This window comes from Mastigoproctus giganteus, chromosome 3, assembly GCF_048544385.1.
Source record: "Mastigoproctus giganteus isolate SK-2022 chromosome 3, ASM4854438v1, whole genome shotgun sequence".
Taxonomy (NCBI): domain Eukaryota; kingdom Metazoa; phylum Arthropoda; class Arachnida; order Uropygi; family Thelyphonidae; genus Mastigoproctus; species Mastigoproctus giganteus.
The window spans coordinates 241521446-241543664 of record NC_143577.1 but is presented as its reverse complement, the minus strand read 5'-3'; the positions used below and the strand labels follow the sequence as shown (position 1 = coordinate 241543664).

The window sequence follows — 22219 nt, the reverse complement described above, 5'->3', positions numbered from 1 at the left end:
GATGGCATTGTAGAGCAGATATCATCTTTTAAGGGAACAAAAGGTGATATAGTTGTACACGTTGGCACTAATGATATTAAGAGTAGGAGACCGGCAGAACTGCTTAACAAGTACAGGTCACTGTTGAAAAAAAGCCGTGAAATAGGGTTGAATTTGAAAGTGTCTGCAATTCTGCCCAGACACGATAGGAGGGAGTATATGATGAGAGCCTTGTCGATCAATTCGGCCCTGGAAAGATTGTGCAAGGCTCAAGGGGTAGAATTTGTTTCAGCCTGGACTGTACTTGTTAACAGGAGAGACTGCTTCTACAGGGATTGGATACACTTAAATAGAAAGGGTGCAAGAATATTTGCTGATGCTATCGAGGCAGTGTTGGTTGGGTCGGAAAACTGATAGCTTGGGGGGGATACAAGGACTAATAGTTTAACAGTAGCCGTAGGCAGAGGTGAAGGTGATTCTTGCACAACTTCTATTAGAATAAGTAGCGACCTGGAACGTGGGGTGTTGGGGGTTTCAGGGACGGGTGGCGTCATCGTGGAACGGGTAGGTATATGGGATGTGTTAGGGTAACAAAGAATAGAAGGAGCATGTATGCTTGCATGTATACCAATGCTAGAAGTATAGTAAATAAATTTGATGAATTTGAAGTGTTGGTCAAGACATCAAAGGCGGATATTGTTGGGATATCAGAGATATGGTGTCACACTGATATAAGGAATGCCGAACTGGAATTTGGGGAGTACAATGTGTACAGAAAGGATAGACAGGATAGAAAGGGAGGAGGTGTTATGCTGTTAATTAAGAAAAACATAAAATCAAAAGAAGTGCATCCAGTTGATATAGATGGACAGTGCATTGTTGAGTCAGTTTGGTGTGACATAAGCACTGCGAAAGCAAAAATAAGAGTAGGAGTGTGTTATAGGCCTAATGACTCGAATGAGTACAATGAACAATTGTACAGAGAAATAGAGTGGTCTAGTAAATCGGAATGTCTTATAATGGGGGATTTCAACTTCCCAGATATTGACTGGAACTTGTGGATTGGTCACTCACACACTAGTCAGACTTTTGTGGATTTATTGGATGATTGTTTTCTGCAGCAGCATGTTCGAGAGGCAACCAGAGAAAGTAATACTCTTGATCTGGTTATCAGCAGTGATCATTCATGTATTAGGAATTTGCAGATAAAAGAACCACTAGGTGGCAGTGATCACAGTGTACTGACGTGGGATTTACTTAAAGATTTAATTACCATCAGGGATAAAGGAAAAGGTTTTTGCTTCCGTAAAGGCGAGTCCAGTGGTCTCCGACAGTTTTTAAATTCTGTACAGTGGGATCAACTGATGATGTTACCAACAGTAAATTCTAAGTGGGAAGCATTCAAGGAATTAATCGTGGATGCTACTAAAAGTTTCATACCTATTAAAAAATATTGTTCAAAGTTTAGGCCTAAATGGTTGTCAAATGAACTAATGAGACTCGTAACAGAGAAGAAAAATGCATGGGATGCATACAAATTAACACGTGACACAGAAGCCTATGATAGCTACAGGTTGATCTGTAACCAAGTTACAAAGGAGGTTAGGCAGGCGAAGGCAGATTACGAGAAATCCTTGGCAAAAGATGCTAAGAAAAACAGCAAGGATTTCTTTACTTATATAAACTCTAAAAGGAAGGGGATGAATCTGATTGGTCCACTTGAAATCGATGGTTCGACTGTTGATGATCCTGCTCAGATAGCAAACAAACTGAATGAGTATTTTGCATCTACATTCACACGTGAGGAATTATTAAGGTTTGAAAATGGCAGAAGATTATCAAATTGTAGCAGGGTACTTAATGATTTTGTAATAACTGAGAGCAAAGTGGAAGAGAAACTGTTGAAGTTAAACGTAAGAAAAGCACCTGGGGTGGATGGGATCTATCCAGTTATATTAAAGGAGGCAGCAAAGGAAGTAAGTAAACCCTTAGCCATAATTACGAGAGCATCCTTGGACTCAGGGGAGGTCCCCACGGACTGGAGATGTGCAAATGTATCCCCAATTCACAAAGGGGGATCGAAGGGTGACATGGGTAATTACAGACCAGTTAGTTTAACTTCTGTTCCGGGTAAAATAATGGAGTCGCTGGTTAAAGATGTATTGCAGGATCATCTAGACAAGACTGCAGCAATAATTCAGACACAGCATGGGTTTGTTAAGGGAAAGTCTTGTCTGACAAATTTGATAGGATATTATGATGTGGTTACAAAGGAACTGGATGCAAAAAATAATTTTGATATCATATATTTGGATTTCAGGAAAGCTTTTGACACTTGCGCATGGAAGACTATTGTACAAATTGGAGCAGAATGGTATTAAGGGTAAGTTGCTACAATGGATAAAAGGATGGTTAAGTGGGAGAAGACAGAGGGTGGTAATCAATGGCTGCTGCTCTTCTTGGACTAATGTTATTAGTGGAGTCCCACAGGGTTCAGTGTTGGGTCCACTGTTGTTTTGTATATTTATCAATGATATTGATGAAGGTATATCAGGCTTAGTGTCGAAGTTTGCAGATGATACAAAGGTTGGCAGGGTTGTTAATGACAGTAATGGCAGTGTGCTACTGCAACAGGATCTAGATAATTTGGGCAGATGGGCTAAGAAGTGGCAACTGAAGTTTAACCTTGACAAATGCAAAGTACTGTATATGGGTAGAAGTAACCCCAGAAAAACGTACCAACTGTGTGGTACTACACTTAAGGTGGTAGAAAATGAAGAAGACCTGGAAGTAATTGTGCAGGCACATATGAAGTTTTCTGAGCAATGCAGACAGGCTGCCAGGGCAGGTCATGGGGTTTTTTTTGTCAATGATATATAGGAATTTTGCTAGCAGGGAAAAGGAGGTGATTATCCCTTAGTATAAGGCAATGGTCAGGCCACGCCTTGAGTACTGCGAACAGGTCTGGAGGCCTCATTTTAGGAAGGATGTAGATTTACTTGAGCGTGTACAGAGAAGGGCAACAAGATTGGTGAGGGGAATGAAGGGATCCTCTTATCAAGAGAGGCTTAAGTTCTGCAAATTGCAGTGGCTGGAGACTAGGCACCTGCGCGGTGATCTGATTGAGGTGTATAAGGCCTTGAATGGGTTGAGCACGCTGAATTCTGATGGGATCCTTCCACTTGTTCAGATTACGAACCTAAGGGGGCATAAATTCAAATTAAGAAAAGACAGATGTAGATTAGATGTGCGGAAATTTGCCTTTAACCAGCGGGTAGTTAATTGCTGGAACAAACTTCCATCTGTCGTTGTGGAAGTTGATAGGGTGAATAAATTTAAGGAGGAACTGGACAGGCATTTGGAGGGAATGGTGTGATTTTTTTTTTTTTTTTTGGCTGATGCTGCATAAGCTCATACATTTGCTTTCTTGCATCACATGCCATTACTACTACTACTGTAGACCCAAGTCTCATTTTTATACACAACATGATTTTTTAAAAAAATTTAGTTATTAATTTTCATTATCTTTTCCTGTACCTTGGATTGAAACCTAGGTAACTAGCAGAGTGCAAACCTAAGATCTCTTAATTTGAGTGTTCTTCCAATGAATTAGTTTTTCTTCTAATAGTAGTTGTAAAATATATTTTTTCATTAAATATGTGTATTATTTTAATCCATATTTTTTTCTTTTAGGAAAAGATCCTGTAGAAAAGACAAGTGGTGCTCCAGTTTTGGTTGAATGGGAGAAAATGAGCAAATCTAAACACAATGGAGTTGATCCGAAGGTAATTACTTATTTATACTCAGTGTTATGCTGGTAAAAATTTTATTTGTATTTAATTTATTATAGAATTAAGGTATTGTAAATCTTATAATGGATACTTGAAACAGCAGTTCTTAAAGGTATTTATATGTACTAGATTAATAGTAACACAAAAAATACTTTGACTGCTTGTTAACTTGCATATATATTCTGAGCCAACTTAAAAAGAATATACATGCCAGTTTCTGACTCACGCCAAACGAAACGATGAAGAAAATAAAATAGAGGGATTATTAAAAACTTACAACCAATATTAAATATACAAGGTATTTCTAAACAGAAATAACTTGTATATATATTTCTAAACATGTATCTAAATTTCTATATAAATTGTCAGTATCTCAAAACCTTCATCCCAGACTTTTTTCTTACATTGTCTGATCATCTTTTGTTTAACAAAATAAAAACAAGACAAGACAAAGATTGCAAAATCGCTTATCACACATTAGAAATCTCATAGAACCCAGTTCGAAAACCTGTTATTTTTATTTTATATAAATTTTATTATATGTAGAAATTATATATTTTATTGTGATAGTATTTTTGTAACAAATCATCTGTTTTATTTTCACTGTCTATCATCAATAATTTGGATATGAGTCAGAAATATTCATGATCCCCCCCCCCCATTCCTCAGATAACTAGACATAGCTAAGCTTCTGCTTTATTTTTAATCTGCTGTTCTAAACAGTTGAATGGGTAGATTTTTCTTTAAATAAATGTTGTTATTTAATGGTGGTTACTTTATGGTTTTCTCACAGGTGTTAACATTTGAAATATTGTTTCAAATTGCATCCTTTATGGTTGAGAGTACTAGAAGTTTTGTTAGGTCAAGTGAAATTTATATCAGTCTTGAATATAAAGCACCATATTAAAAAAAAAAAAGCATTGAGAATATCATAGTAATTATGTTATTATTTTATTATTAATTATTATATATTTAACAAAACAACATTAACTTCAATAATATTAATCTTATTCTCATAAGTTTTCAAAAAATATATAATATAATATAATGTAATATCTGATATAATTAGGGTTTTCAAATATGTATAAATTAATATTTTTATGTTATATTCTTCATTTACAGACAGTGTTTGAAGAATATGGTGTAGATGCAACCAGGCTTTGTATCCTTGGATATGTGACACCACCGTCTCCCCGTAACTGGAGCCATAGGTGTTAGTTTAATTGTCAGGATATGTATTGTTGTTGTTATTATTATTTAAAAAAAAATTTTTTTTTCTTTTAAGTCTGGAATTATGAAGTGCTTTATTTGTACACGCACAAGTCCTCACAGAAAGAGAGATTTAATGTTGCTCCTTAAGAGGCACTTATAAAATTATGGTCGAGAATCAGTTACCTAATGCTATTAATCATTCAATTTATTTAATTGATGAAAGTATCAGAAATACATGGCTCACTGTGCTGCTTTTCTGTATAAATGAGGATGGCCAAATTACAACAGGATAGCCAATGACTTACAATTCACATGTTGTTTTTTTCACACTAAAAGTGTGGCTCTCAGAAAAGTAAAGAATAAATGAAAAAAAAAAAAAAATGCATATATCAACTGATTATTTAATGATTTTAATACCCACTTGGCATCTTTAAAAAAATTTATTAAGTTTTTGTTGCTTCCATGAGACCATATTGTCATATGATAGATTATCACTCATCATTAAAGACAAAAATAACAATGGAAAGTTTTCAATTATCCTTTTTGTACAGTCTTTTATGGCAGTATAATGGGTGGTTTGCTACTTGTCAATCATTTGGAAAGGTGTGTATTCTGGTCCCGTGAGAGGTTGGAGGAATTTTTATAAAGGCTCTGTCTTCATTTGGGACCGTTATTAACTGATCTCAGATGGAGAGAGTTCTACTTTTTAGTTCACACAACCTGCAGATACATACTTATACAGAAATAATACATTATAAAAACTATATGAATTAGCATACCATATTTTTTTAACAAAATATACACAACAGTCATTTGTGTATGTGGAACAAAAAATATTAGAAATTTGAAACAAATAACATCATAATGAATAATTAGTATAATTGCGTGACCAGGATAAAATAAATAAATAATAAAAATTGATAACATTTGATTAGAGTTTTAAAAAATATGTGAACTGATACACTATGATCTAATTAGTTTTTTTTTTTTTTTATGAGAACCCCAAACACGACAGGTATTAGAACCTATAGTACTTAGTACTGTGCTTGCATTGGAGGATGAGAAGATGAAAGAAGATATTTGTTGACATTAGACTTGAACTTCTATAGACGGTAATTTTCAGGAAATACTTATGAAGGAAGATTGTTCCAGAAAACGGCAGTTGAATGAATAAACAAGGAAGATGAAAAGTTGGTTCTGTGAGTTTGAAGTTATACAGTAAATGGATGTTGGCTGGTGGCAGCACATGTTCAGATTGTTTTGAAAGAGCGAGTAGGAATTATAGAAGCCAATTCAGAAGAACAGTTCCCCTGGTAGTATCTGTAGAAAAGGCATGCAGCAGAAACAGAATGTCTATGAGACAGAGAGTGGAGAGAGTCTGTTAGAGATGAGTAGAAGAGCAGAAAGAGTAGAAGTAATTGCAATGGGTTGATAACTGGATGGGAGAGATTTGTCACCCTTTTTAGGAACTGGCTGGATATGAGCAAATTTCCAAGCAGAAGGAAAAACACCTTTGGAATAAGAAAATGAAAAAAAGCGGCAAAGAACAGGAGTAAGTTCAGGAGCACAGGTTTTGAGATTAAGTGGAGAAATACCATCAGGATCTGGAGCTTTCTGAGCATCAAGATTTGTGAAAATCCTTCTGACATCCTTTTGACGGAAGACCACAGAAGGCATTGAATGGAGCGTGTTGGGAATGTTGGGAGGTGTTTTACCAAGATCATTAATACATGAGTTGGAAGAAAAATGGAATGCTAGCAGGTCAACTTTATCCTTGGCTGAAGTGACAACAGAATCATCTGGTTTTGACAGAGGTGGGAGCAGAGATGGGCAAAGTTGCGGCCAATAGCTTTGGCAAGAGACCAGAATGCTTGGCTACCATTAGGGCAAGAAGCAAGTTTTCTACTCGTAGCCTGTTAAAAATATAGTTTGGACTGATTAATAACTGTTTTACAACTGTGCCAAAATTGTCAAGTTGTGCCAAATAAACTTTAAAACCTGTCAGTTGTCAAAAAAAATTTTTTTTAACCAGTTTTTGTAGAAAAAAAGAGAAAATATGGCAAGCACCAATTGAAATATCTATGCCATAAAGCCAAAAAAGGGTTTAAATCCTTTCTTTATACATAGTGCTGACTAACTATTTGAAGTTAGACAGTATTATACAGTAAATTGGTCTTACATTGTAAAGAATATTACTTTCACACTTCCCATTGATTTCAATTGCTTTTCCCGAAACTCTTCAGAAGAGGAATCTTTCAAATGGGGTGAAACAGTGCTGCTGATCTCATTACATTTCAGACAGGAAACTGCTGAAGTGATGACTAATGAAAAGTGATTAACCATAATTTCCATCAGTTTCACTGGACTTCTGCTTGTGTGTGTGATGGTGGTTCAAGGTTGGCCTAGAATTTAATTTTTTTATTAAGAGGCCAACAACAATTTGATGAAATTTTTGTAGTGATCACAAAGCCGTACTCTCACTTCTTACTACAGAATTTTGCTTTCATCATCTTTTTAGTAAATAACACAAGATGGCATTGGACTCTCATTCTGAGTATGAAACATTGCTATATATCAAATTTCAAATAAAAGAGAATGTGAAACCCACAGATTATTCATAGTATGAGGTGTCATATATGGATGTCTATTGCCAACTGAGACATTCTTTATGGTTGAGAAGTGTCTGTGGTAAACAAGTGTGTTACAGTGGATGATATTGCAAGTGTCTGCATAATGGGTGCTAAAGATTTTTACAGTCAGAAGGCATAGCTTGTTTCTGTGTTCCATAGAACATTGCACCAGCTTAAATTGGAGGGAGATGCATTCAGTAGAGAAAAAAGACTTGTGATGCACAACTTAACTTCTGAGTTAGTGTGGTCCTACATGGATTGGTGCCACAATGATACCCCACCACTTAAAAAATTCAAGTCACAGTAGGTAGGGTCATGGTAAGTGTTTTGGGATGCAGGAGTAATTCATGCCAATTTTCTTCCAAAACTTCTGACAATTAATGCATACTATTATAATAAACTGCTGTATAGTGAAATACACCAAAATGTAAAGGCTGAGGAAAGTGTTAATGCAGATTTATGACAATGCGCAGTTACTGCTGAAACCCACCACTTCCAGTAATTTTCCTTTGATTAACTCAATGAAAAGACAAATTCCAAATTAATTCATGAAGAACTGAGTGCAATATCCTGAAATGGCCACAGCCACTTATTTTCGTGATCAGTGAAATGTTTTAGTATGTTCTTCATCTCTTGCTATGAAGATTTTTAAACTTCTGTAGCCTTTCTTTTCTGTTAGTACCCTTCCAAGATTTAATGTTTACCAGGTGCCTTTGTGTGTGTGAACACAGTTGATAATCATCATCCTCCCCACACTCAGTTAAAAAGAACTGAGTTTGAATCCCATCAATGATGAATTTTATGGGTCTTTTTCACAGTGACTGAATTAGTCAGTCTCAGGCAAGGGTACCATGATTTTTTCTCCTGTAAATGCTGGTTTTTGGTTTTTCTTTTAGCAAATAGCAAATCAACTGCAGAATATGCAGTTCACAGACTTATTATATACAGTGCAATATGGCCTAAGTTGCTGATATGCTTAAAACCCTACAACCAACTTCTCATCAGGCTAACACTTATTGCCTTCAAGGCTGGTATGGAAAGTAGAATAGTCATGATTCTCTGTATTTTGTCATCATAATAGATTACAACGGTGCAATAAATTTTGTCATTTGTATCATTAGTTCTTTACTTATGTAAACTCTAGAAGGAAGGGGATGAACCAGATTGGTTCAATTGATATTGATGATCCTACTCAGATAGCTAACAAACTGAATGAGTATTTTGCATCTATATTTACACATGAGGAGTTATTCAGGGAGGGGGATGCCAAAGGTGTATTAAACTTTGTCAGTGAGCTAAATGATTTTGTAATAACTCAGAGCAAAGTGTAGGAGAAATTGTTGAAGATAAACATAAGGAAGACACCTGTGGTGGATGGGATCTATCCAATTATATTAAAGGAGGAAACAAAGGAAATAAGTAAACCCTTAGTCATAATTATGACAGCTTCCTTGGACTCAGGGGAGGTACCCATGGACTGGAGATGTGCAACTGTAACCCCGATTCATAAAGGAGGATCAAAGGGTGACACAAGTAATTACAAACCGGTTAGTTTAACTTTTGTTCCGGGAAAAGTAATGGAGGCACTGGTTAAAGAAGCACTGCAGGATCATCTAGACAAGACTTCAGTTAAAGTTCAGACACAGCATGGGTTTGTTAAGGGGAAGCCTTGTCTGACCAATTTGATTGGATACTATGATGTGGTCACAAAGGAACTGGATGCAAAGAATAATTTTGATATCATATACTTGGATCTTAGGAAGGCTTTTGATACTGTTGGACATGGAAGACTGCTGCACAAATTGGAGCAGTGTGGCATTGGAGGCAAATTGCTGATATGAATAAAGGGATAGTTGAGTGAGAGAAGACAGAGAGTGGTAATCAATGGACACTGCTCTTTGTGGATTAATGTTATTAGTGGATTATCCCAGGGTTCAGTGTTCAGTCCATTGTTGTTTTCTGTATTTATTAGTGATATTGATGAAGTTATATCAGGCTTAATATCTAAGTTTGCGGACGATACAAAAGTTGGCAGGGTTGTTAATGACACTAATGACAGTATGCTACAGCAACAGGATCTAGAAAGTTTGAGCAGATGCGTTGATAGGTGGCAACTGAAGTTTAACATTGACAAATGTAAAGTACTGTATATGGGTAGCAGTAGTCCCAGAGTGATGTATCAACTGTGTGATACTACACTGTGGGTGGTAGAGAATGAAAAGGACATGAAGATATGAAGTTTTCTGAGCAGTGCAGATGATCTGCAAGAGTAGCTCATTGTGTCTTGTCAATGATATAAAGGAATTTTTCTAGCAGGGAAAAGGAAGTGATTATCCCCTTGTATAAGGCAATGGTCAGACTACATCTCGAGTACTGTATACGGGTCTGGAGGCCTCATTTTAGGAAGGATGTAGAGCTGCTGGAATGCGTACAGAGAAGGGCAACAAGATTAGTAAATGGAACAAAGGGTTGCTCTTACGAAGAAAGGCTTAAGTTTTGCAAATTACAGTGTCTGGAGACTAGGCACCGGCGAGGTGATCTGATTGAAGTGTATAAATGACTTGTATGGTTTGAGCATGCTCAAAGCTGATAGGATTCTTCCTCTTGCCCAGATTAATCACCACCTGAGGGGACATAAATTCAAATTGAAGAAAGACAGTTGTAATAGATGTGTGGAATTTTGCCTTTAGCCAGCAGGTGGTTGATTGCTAGAACAAACTTTCATCTGTCATTGTAGAAGTTGATAACTTAAATAAATTCAAGGCAGAACTAAACAAACATTTGTCTAGAACATTTGTCTAGACAATGGATTGGTGAAATGTGAAGTGTCTTTTTTTTTTTTTTTTCTGCTGCTGTATAAGCTTGCTTTCTTGCATCATATGTATCTGCTAATGCTAAAAAAATTATTGCTATTGATTGAAACAAAATGGTTTGCTTTGTAAATGTTGCACATCTGTAATTTTTATATGTGATTCCATTTCACTCAAAATAGTTGCTTTCGTCTTGCTGCAACCATACTTTTTAGTGATTTCTGATTTAATGTTCTTATGAATGTTAAATCAGAAATCACTACAGTTGTGAGAAATCTATAAAAAAAAGGTACTCCACCATATAACATGCAATCGGCATTTCCACTTTCAACAAAAATACTACTTTTTGTTTTCCTCTTGACACTTGATGTTATGAATGTATTTTACTCACTTAATATGGTGACTAATATTGCCTTTCCTGATTACATGATATATTGTCACATTTGTGCAAAATGCAATCTTTCTTCCTTTTTTCTGCCTTCAAATATATGGGAACATACTAGTATATAAATCCCCAAATACTTTTTCTCATCTCACCTTACTGTTTATATTTAAAATAACCCTAACAGCCTTTTCACATTGAAGAAGTGTAGGCTTAAATTAGGCCTATACTTCTTTCACAGTAATGCAAAGTGTTAATAATGAACTAAATACAATGAAGAAATGGTAAGACATAAATTAACAAGAAAGAACGCTTTGCTGAGGGAAGGAACACTTTCTCCACATATTTTGATATGTGGAGAAAGTAAACCTTGCATAATGTATTTTAATAAAATAATAAATTATTTTTAAAATTTTGTAGTACCAGTTCTTTGGATTGTAGTATACTGAATAACAATATAACCAGATCTTGGGAGTTTTTTAGACTTATTAGTATTTCAGATTTAACTCACAAATATTACAATTATGATAGCTATTCTTTGTGTGCTTTAGATTTCCCTGCTCTCATTAAATGGCAGTCGCGCATATGGCTAACCATAAGTGAATTTCGCAAACACCGGACAAATGATGGTGCAGAACCCTTAGAAGACCAAAAGGATCACGATGAATTTCTATTTGACTGTAGAAATTACTGTTTAAAATGTGTGAGTTAAAAATGCTATGTATTGGTTTAATGGTTGTTTCAGTATGATATTTAATGATCTACACTTAAAATATGTACATAATATACAGTGGACCCCCTTTACAATATTAATCCGTCCCAGAGATACCATCATATCATGAAAATATTGTAACATGAACCCAATAACACATTGTTTTTTGGTAATTCATTCCAAGACCTTAGAAGTCAAAATTTTTGCTATATAACTAAGCTATTTATCATCTCTAAAAGATGATTTTTATAATGGAAATTGTATTAGTTTTATATAGAATACTGAATACAATATTTTCCAGTGTATACCACGCACCTTTTATCTGAAAAAAAAAAAATGTCGCCATAAAATTGTGGTGCATTGTATAGGCACGTTAACATGATCACTGGTTAGTAGAACCAGTCGCTTCATAGAATCAAATTAAAAAAAACACAATTCAAATCTTTAAAATGCACCACACTTTCATTGTTATCATCTTTTCAGTTATAAGAATCCATTTTGAATGCCTTTGTGATATTTTTCTAAAGCTCATTTCTGGAGATCACCATCATAAAACAATATAAAGAGTTTTCAGTTTCGAATTTATTGGGCTATTCTGTTGGTGCAATCTATTATAAATGGGTACTAAACTCGATCTTATTGCATTTGCAATAATATCAATAGCCGGAATTCTGTGGATGTTTAATATGGTGAAATTGTTTCCTCTTCCATGAAATTTTCAGAATCTTTTCTTCATTCCTATTTCTTAAGCTTCGTAAACTTATTACTCTGTATCTCACTTGCGCATATCGTGTTAGTTGCAATTTGTGCGTGCCATGTTCTTTCTTATTGATTGCTTATATATTTTACCGTTTTAAATTTTACAACACAAAAAAAAGTCAGTGAACAGAAATATAAATTAGTATGTACATTACAGTATTAATTAAGCTATACATGTAAGCGTAAATTTATTCTTATTTTGCTAACCTGTGGAAAATATTCTTCTGATTTTCATGTATCATTAATTTTGTTTATTGCTAAGGTAACGAAGTGTAAATTTGTGCTTATATCTTTACTTTTATAGCCTGTGGATAATATTTCTCCTATTTTCACATATTAGAATTTCCGTTTAACAGAATTAAAATTCAATTTGCAAACGTGATCACAATGACTGGCGCTTACTGCATATTGAATGGCATTTTATTATGAAGAGTCCATTGTAAAGTTATTTGATTGTACAGTGAAGTGAACCAGTTGTAAAGCAGGGGTCCACTGTACTCTTCATTATTACAGTGTAACATCTGTTTATCATAACTGTTAACAATTGTAGCCTGACAGTGATTCTTTTAATTGCTATCTGACTGTTACCCTCATTATATCTCATGAAAATCAGTATAAACCTTTTTTATATATTTTGGGTGACAAGTTGTTTGTTTGTTATTTGGTTTTTAGGAACATTAGCAACTAAGGCCATATTGCTCCGGGAATATGCGGTGGTCATTCCCTGACCTTTCCGCATCCTCAGTATTTGGTGGTGACGGGCTCAAACCCCGGTCTAATCAAGAAGCGTGTGCTAGGCACTGCTGCTCCTTCCCACCTGGCTATGGAGGCGCCACCGGGTGACAAGTATTTTGGATGCAAAATGTACAACGTAAAGGATTGGAAATGTCACCAATTTTAAAATAATTGAGATGATGCCCATTGAGATAAATAATAATATTATAACTGTCATCTATAATGATGCATACAATTATGATTTTATATTCCTGTTTCATTTCATTTAAGGGGTTAATAACCTCCCCCCTTTTTTTTTTTTTTTTTGAAACATAATTGTATTCCCTCTAGTCAAAATTGTGTAAGGAAAATGTTCTACCTGGATATATGTATGTAGATGCATATTTATCTTGGAAAAAATTACATGTAAATTATTATTTTAAATATTTTGGACGTATTTTTTTAATGAGTGTCATGTAGTGTGTTAATACATATATTTAATACCTCTATTTATATTTCAAGACCTCAGTCTGGCCACATTTAATTTATTCTTACTGTATACAATGACAGGTAAAGACACTACGGTATAATTTTAATAATTCGTCATGACACTTATTTTGTCATCTTTTCTTTCTTCAAGTCCTGACTGCCCTTCCATTGGTTTATATTCAAAGGAAGGGCCGAAATTTATGAATTTCTGCTATTTTAATTCATGACCTCAATTAATTCATCATAATCCAGATGGTCCTAGTGGTGATGAATTATTGAGATTATACTGTATATTCCTACTTTTTACTTATGTTACCAAAATAAATATGTGACTTTGCAATTAAAATTTTTTTTTCTCAACTCAGTGTGTATATAGAGAATTGAGAAAACTAGTTTCCCTCTGTTATCTCTCTAGTTAATTCTTTCCATCTATAATGATGTGTGGGGGGGGTTAAATGTTGTGTTTATATATATTATTTTATATATTAATTTCCCTATTTAAACAACTCCCCTTTATAATATCTCCCCACTTGCGCATCTGACTATTCAACTTCACAGAAGACTTCAGGTTTTGGGGGGGAAACTTCTAGATGTATTTTATTCCCTTCGGATGGGCTTGTGTCCAGTACAACAATTACACACACACAAATGTTATACAAAAAAAACAAGTTTATTATGCATATTTACAGTTAATATCATAACAAATCTCATTGAGAATAGAATTTCACTGTTTCAACACCAAGGTACTTACAACATATCCAGTCTCTTCCTATCTAACAGGCTCCTTTACAGACTTGACCTTTTTTTATCTCACCTTTCTCATTACACATACACAGGTTAAATAGTTACACTCTTTATATGCTCACCTTATTTCTGCTCCTATTACAACACAATCAAATCATACCTCATAGGTGTCAATAACATTTTTTATCATTAAAGTTAAACATATCATTGATCCTATTACTTTTATGTATCTTCATAACTACCAATTTATTCTTTAATTCCCTATTCCTCTTTCTTATATATTTCTTTAACCATTATCAGTTACAGAACTTGATCACCAAAATACAATATTACATTCAAACACACCTTTAAGGGTTGGCAATATACATAAATTTTATCTCCACACATTTAATATTTCTATTTTTTCTACAATTCCTTCCGTTCACTTTCTCATCTACATTACTATCCTCCTTATTCCAAATTACTGCCTAAACCAACCATAATTGCCTTAGAGTAGATTTTACTCCTATTTGGTTCACCCATCTAATCTTATCTTTATCATTAAATTCCCCCAATATCGTATTACAGTCCTTTCACTAGTATTTAACTTACAGTATTTTCAAAATAACTTTCTCTTATCATTGAATTCCCCAAATATCGCACTACAGTCCTTTCTCTAGCAGTTAACTTACAGTATTCTCAAATTAACTTTCACTTACTTAATTTCTGTGATCCGGTGTCTTCATAAGGGCCTTCTATCCTATCCTTATCCAGAGCTGCTATCTTCTGCTATCCAGGGCAACATCTTACAGCTTCCAGGGCAAAATCTTACAGCTTCCAGGGCAAAATCTTACAGCTTCCAGGGCAACATCTTACAGCTTCCAGATCATCATCATATGGCGTTCGCAACTGCTACTCCGCTTTCAGGATCTGCTATTTTTCCTGTCAGGACGGTTACCTTCTGTTCCAGTTCATCTCCTAATTTCTCACTCACTACATTACTGATAACCCCACTTCGACTTTTTTTCGTCGGCTATTTCTTCATCATCTTTCAAGCCACTCTTCCCGACTCACCCTTCCACTAGCACCGCTCAAAAAAGTTCTCCCCTCTCCTCCTCTTCCTTTTTCCACTCTCTCTCCTTGTGTCCGTATCCATCCACAATTTTCTCCAGGAGTTTTCCACGCCTTCCCACAGTGTTTTCTTCCAATCACTCTTTCTGTTTCATTTTTCTTTCTTTTCATTTGTTGGAAGGCTTAGTTCAGCCTGCCCCGTAGCACTAGCACGTGATTCTCTATACCCCTTTCTTTACAACCTGTTGACATCCGTCGGCCGAATACTTCAAAACAACTCTTTCTGTCTCATAACAGCTTGTCTCTATTGCACTAAAAAAAACCACAAATTGTGACACTGGAGACATAGCGTCTATTTTTAGAAACTAGTGTGTGCTTTTCCGAATACGTTTCCGGTGTGTGACCCCTCATAAACCTTAAGTTGTTTTTGTAGCGCCGGACCCCCTGCTGGGTTTGTCTCCATCAGTTCCCAGTCTTAACGGAAGTAAAGCTAATGGCTCTGTTTTCGTTCCTACTACTCTTTTAATTTTTTTATACCTCTTACCAGAATAATTCTTATTTCTGAAACTGCATATATTACCCATTTATCCTATTAATGGCAAGAATCAAAAGAAAACTAACTTTCAAAGTCTTAATAAAAAATATTTTATTTTTGTAAGATTTTCAAATCTTACAGATGTATACAATTATGATGGTTTAAGGTCACTACAGTGATTCACTCAGTTACTGTGTTACAATTAACTAATTATTGTTAATTATAACAATCTTGGCAATCACTGACAGGTCTTAGTGGATCGTAGGTGTTACCACCTATGATCCATTCAGACTGCAGAAATTCTAAGGTTGTCTTGTCTAGATGGGAGGATAGACTTTTGTGGGCTTCTTCTCACTTGGCTGAGTAAGTCTCAGGTAACACACACACACACACACCGACCGGGCTAGCCGGGTGGGTAAAGTGCCTGCCTGGCAACCCAAAGGTCGTGGGTTCGAATCCCACCTCGGGCTTGGATTAAAGTACTGCAAAAACCTTGGGAGGTGCATTATGGCCACAGAAACCGATGCGCCAACAACTACCAAACACACACACACAATCTGTTTGAGGCTTTATTTAATAAAGAAAAGCCAGACTGATACAAAATTTTCAGCACATTTTTTTTTTTTTTCTGTTGTGTTTTTAGGCCAAATTCAGTACAGTATGGAAGTGTATGCTGCACTCAAGAAGTGTTATATGCTTTAGCTATAAATTAAAAAAAAAAAGATCAGATACATTTTTCTGCATCTTCTGTACTCCCTTTTCCCATCAGTACAGTGTGAAATCACAGTAACTGTTTGCTGTCATGCCAGCCACAATGACGGTTATTACTTCATGAAATTTGTCTCATAAGACAAGTGTGCTCTTGGCTTTTGTTATTCAGGTCTAACACTTGCTTTGGCAGATTCAGCTTCCGAGAATCAAATTTTTCTGTTCACATAAAGAAAGAAAGGAATCATGCAGACATTGTTTTTTTTTTTTTTTTCTTAATGGATACAGTTTGAGTCATAGTAATTATATGGGTGTGTTTGTTACATGTCATTTTTATGTGTACATATACAGTTATACTCTTATTTACAGGTTTTTTTTTTTTAATAGGTTAATCATAATTTCTTATTTGATGGACATCTGAGTGTAGCAATTTCCAAGCTCCAGGATCTGACTAACAATTTGAGGGTAAGTAAATTACACTTCTAAGTGATATTGTGGAACTGTCATCACCATAATACTTGAATCAACATAATCATCGGCATAATACTTGGACCAAAGTAATACAGCATTCTCTTTCAGACAATGCAGTATTATAATTCTGAGATTTAATAACAGCATACACGCTGCTTTGGAGTGAAAAGGGCTAATTTTAATATTTTAATGACAAAGGTTAATGAATTTATACCATATATCATCAACTTTGTTTAGGTTAAACTGTAAACATATAATACCTTTAGTAGATGGATGATACTTAAAATGTGAGTAGTGCCCATCTTGTTTCAAGATGGCATATTAATGTATATTAAAAATATCTGTAATGATGCCTAAGGTTACTCCATGTACTGTAAATTTGGTTTAAATCAGATTAGCAGTAGTAGAGGCACATGATTCAAGAAAGCAAGCATATACAGCATCAGCCAAAAAAAAAAAAAAAAACCCTTCCCATTTCACTGATCCATTTATTCCAAATGTTTGTCTAGTTCTGCCTTGAATTTATTTAAGATATTAACTTCCACAACAATAGATAGAAGTTTGTTCCAGCAATCAACTACCTGCTGGCTAAAGGAAAACTTCTGCACATCTGTTCTACAACTGTCTTTCCTCAATTTGAATCTATGCCCCCTCAGGTTTGTAATCTGAGCAAGAGGAAGAATCCTATCAGCATTGAGCCTGCTCAATCCATTCAAGGCCTTATACACCTCAGTCAGATCACCTCGCAGGTGCCTAGTCTCCATTATAAATGTAAGAGTCCATAAGAGATTGAGCTTATAATTTGATGGCAATTATCTTGCTTCAAGAGATCATATCACAATAAAAATGCTTCAAGAAATCAAGAAATATACTATTCACACTCTTTTGTATATCATGATAAATAATTTTATTAAATCAACATTATTTTACATACCCTTTACTGGGTTCTTTTTCATATGCATAATGAGTCAGAACAAGGATTACAAACTGGTTTTTCACTAACTGCTGACATCATATCGTACAAGGCATCTCCAGTCCAGTGTCTAGTGTTCTCAGCCTCTCATTTCCCAGATCCCCCACTATCATGATCCCTTAGCACCTACTTAATTTTATTGTTGAAAGCCCATTCCACAATTCCCCTATATTTCTCTCCTTGTTTCTGTTTAAAGCCACCTGGCTAAATTTTTTAATGTAAAAGGCTTTTATTTTTATTTTTTCAGTATTCCCTCCCCAATTACATATGCCCAAATGCATTCCAACACATGTTCTGCCATTTCTAATTCTTTAGTGTTTCTTTTAGCTGTGTGTTTGTTGTGTTCATCTCTGCACATTTGAAATTTTCTTCTGGCCTTGCATATGTATAATTTGCCACATTTATAGATATTTTTGTATATTATCTGTTTCTATTACATTCTAATGACCCCCATCTTATTGATCAGCTTAATGATCACTTCATGTCTGTATTTTTTATAGATACTTTTGTTTTTACTTCTCAGAAATATATCTCAAAATACCCTGGGATCCCTTCATATGTACTGTAAATTTGGACTGACCGTAAAGTGGCTGATCAATATGGAAATACTTTCCTCTGGATCCCCTCACCTTTACAGTACTTTGGGCTGTATCAACTGCTGACACAAAAGTTATTTGAAGAGAGGCACATGATGATCTCATAAGCCTACTTCTCCACTGTTGGAAGGTATGCTACAGTGTTCTCTCCAGGACCTATCGAATGGGTGCACTGCCCAGTGAATTTAACTGACTGCCCGACTAAAATTTAACTGACTGCCCGACTAAAATTTAAGCAATTCTCACGGTACCATATGGTACTGCTCACTGATCTCGATCAATATTAATTCAAACATACTATGCGATCGAGATCAGTGTGACAGGAGCATATAATGTTAAATTATGCAATTAACTTTTGCTCTGGATCACTTAAGTTACATTTATAAATAACAGAAAATTTAATAATACTGTGAAGTATTATATTTCCCCACCTGGCTACTTCATAATGCCACCTGGCTGGCAAAATGTATGTTCTGGGAAGAACACTGATAATAATAAAATAAAACTGAATGAGATACAGTACATATAGGAGGAAAAATTTCAAAGCTTTTATTTTACTCATTTTTACATTTCTGTATGAGCTTAATTTCTCCTATATTGTATTATTAATCACGGTGATGATAGCACCAGTTATTACTGTTTTTGAAAACAGTGATATCTGAGCTGGCACATTATCATTACATAAACTTACAAGCATTGTCTGGGTGCCATATTATTCCAGAAATCTGCACACTATCAAACTCCATTGTGAAGATAGCTGCCCCTTGTTGAAAGATGACTCAAGGGTGGAAGTGTGTGACTTGAAGAAATGCGAAAATAGAATAGTTACCAAAACTGATGGTTGCCTGCAAAAGAAGGAACACATCAGTGACGCATCAGTACACTAAATTGTAAAAACATTGAGTTTAGGAACTATAATGCTCAGTTTCTCAAATGGCACAGCTTTTTATGAACCTCAAACATTATTATTACATTTGTTAACAGTTTTGAACATTAGACAACAGTATACATATATGCATATGAAGACAAAATTTTAGTTACTCAGCATTAGAAGCAGTTATTTAAATAATTTCAAAGAATTTGTATATCTTGTTCCAAATTTTCATTCATGCAGAAATAAATTTTATTTCAGGAACTACATGTATGAAATACATGTAGTTCCTGACTTTACGAGTTAATTGGCGCCTCTGTAGCCAGGTGGGAAGGAGCAGCAGTGCGTAGCACACGCTTCTTGATTAGACCGGGGTTCGAGCCCATCACCACCAAATATGGAGGATACGGAAAGGTCAGGGAATGACCACAGCATATCCCGGAGCAATATGGCCTTAGTTGCTAATGCTCCTAAAAACCAAATAACAAACATAACATAACAAACGAGTTAATTTGTTCCTAGTGTGCGCTTGTAAAGCGGGAATTTATTTCCTATATACATAATGTTAAAAATAGGGGTTACATTCTCCACAATGAAATTAGTTAGCTAATTAGTTTGTTTAAACAATGATTGATTTATCTAAAGAAATGAAAACATAGCCTGTAAAATCAAGCAAGTTATAATAATAAAGAAATTATTTATGACTTACAAATGTTAAAGAATGTTTATTCTTCATCATCATTGACTAAATGCACGCTCGTTGATCTCTCATTACAGTATTGGCTTGGCACTCGTTGGTTTGTTGCATAAGGAGTCGTCTTCTTCAGAAATGCTTCAAGAGGCGTTCTCTTGAAGATAATCCAAGATAATCTTCTCTTTTCTTTATAAATTTCAATAGCATGCATAAGCATTTTTTAGCAGAGCACACAGATTGCAACTAACATAATTTGTGAGGAGTAAGAAGTTTATGTAGCTTAAAAAAAAAGGAATAAAGAGAAGATTCTGGAAATTTATTTAATGTTTTTTATATGATTGAAGATTTCAGTAAATGGGAAATGCATTTCACCATAATAATGTAAAAAACCACACAATTCCAGCTATTGGTATTTTTGCAAATGCAATAACATGGAGTTTACTACCCGTTTATAATTCCTTGCACTAACAGAAAAGCCCAATAAACTGGAAAGTGCAAATTGTTTTTATTGTTTTATGGTAGTGACCTCCAGAAATGTGTTTTAGAAAAATATCACAAAGACGTTCAAAATTGATTCTTATAACGGAACAAATGATAACAATGAAAGTGTAGTGCATTTTAATGATTTGAATTGGCAACTAATATAATTTTCACTATAAAAACAACCTTTTAGAGAGAGAGATATAGTCAGAATTTCAACTTCCAAGGTCATGGAATGAATTACCAAAAAAAAAATGTGTTATTGGGTTCACATTATGATATTTTCACGATATGATGGTGTCTCTGGAATGGATTAATATCGTAAAGCGGGGGTATACTGCATCGTATAGCTACGAATGTGGTTTGAAATGCGGTATTTATGAATGTTTAACATTAATTTTTTCAATTAATGTTCATATTTTCAATTTTGTTGATACTTGATATATGTAAAGTGTAAAGCGAAAAATCCTAAAGTGAGAACTGCTTGTATATTCATTTACAACTTTTCTATAGTGATATGTAATGTACATTATTTTTTACCCCTCAGAAAGTACCCTTAAGAGTGTTGAAAACTAGCATGGAATATCAGCAAACCCTTGCTGCTCTTATAGTGATGCTGGCTCCATATGCTCCACATTTTGCCTCTGAATTATGGGCTGGATTTACTGATGCTGCAGACGGACTTTTATACTTTGATAAGGTAAAAAGTTTTTTGTGCTTGCATATTTACTTTGTATTCATCATTATTTAAAAACTCTTCCCCCTTGTGTATGTGTTATGTTTATTTATAAGGTCATTATTAAAAAGTATGGTTAATCCTCAATTACCGGAGTGTCCATTAACTGAGGTCTCTGCAAAGCTGACAACTGTAGCATGCACGACTATGAGGTGAGAGATTTCATGCCAGGCACTATTGGCTGTCAATAGTGCCTGTCTTAGAATCGTTTAAACAACATGGCAAAACCATTCACTCAACCAGTCCTTGAATCAGAAAATACTAATAAAGATAATTCTAATATTTGACAATGAAGACAAGATTAAATATATTTTTGACCAAACTTTATCTGACACATTCAAAAATTACATTCTAGTTCTCATTAGTTCTGATATTTAGCTTCCATGGTTAAATTATAAATCTGCAGAAACTTGTAATTAATTAGCATTGACCATCTCAGCATTTTGAAAAACAATTTTGGGAAAGAATTAAAATGATTTCCACTCAATTTAAAGAAGTGAAATTATCATGGTGCATTCAAAACTTTATATTATCTGGCTACTCCTGGTATTCAGGAATAAATGAACTGCTATTTCTTACATATTATTAATATGTAAGAAACAGCAGTGTAGGGCTGTCTTTTAATGGGAATTTCTCTTTCTTTTCAAGAATAGCTAGCCAGTGTAATTGCCACCATCTGTGTTTCAGGACTAGATATAAAACTAATGGTATTCACCTTAGAAGTAAGCAGATCAATGAAATAGGAGATAGGCTCAAGCATCAAGCTTAGCAACTTCCAGTGGGGAGTCATAGGATGCCATATTAGCACTTAATCTGTTTGTGCCATTGAGCAAAAGTACAGCACCCTGGATTAGCAGTCGATGACATAATCACAAAATTGAAA

At 34.8% G+C, this 22219-nt stretch overlaps 1 protein-coding gene across 1 annotated transcript in view; it reads left to right on the top strand.

Moving 5' to 3' along the window:
• Positions 1 to 22219, top strand: part of LOC150088959 (putative leucine--tRNA ligase, mitochondrial) — a 75441-nt gene that overhangs the window by 48699 nt on the left and 4523 nt on the right. The window contains exons 15-19 of the mRNA XM_090370968.1: positions 3673 to 3764; positions 4893 to 4983; positions 11356 to 11507; positions 16903 to 16980; positions 21148 to 21300. Coding sequence (XP_090227094.1) covers positions 3673 to 3764; positions 4893 to 4983; positions 11356 to 11507; positions 16903 to 16980; positions 21148 to 21300 — 566 coding nt within the window. The remainder of the gene's footprint in view (positions 1 to 3672; positions 3765 to 4892; positions 4984 to 11355; positions 11508 to 16902; positions 16981 to 21147; positions 21301 to 22219) is intronic.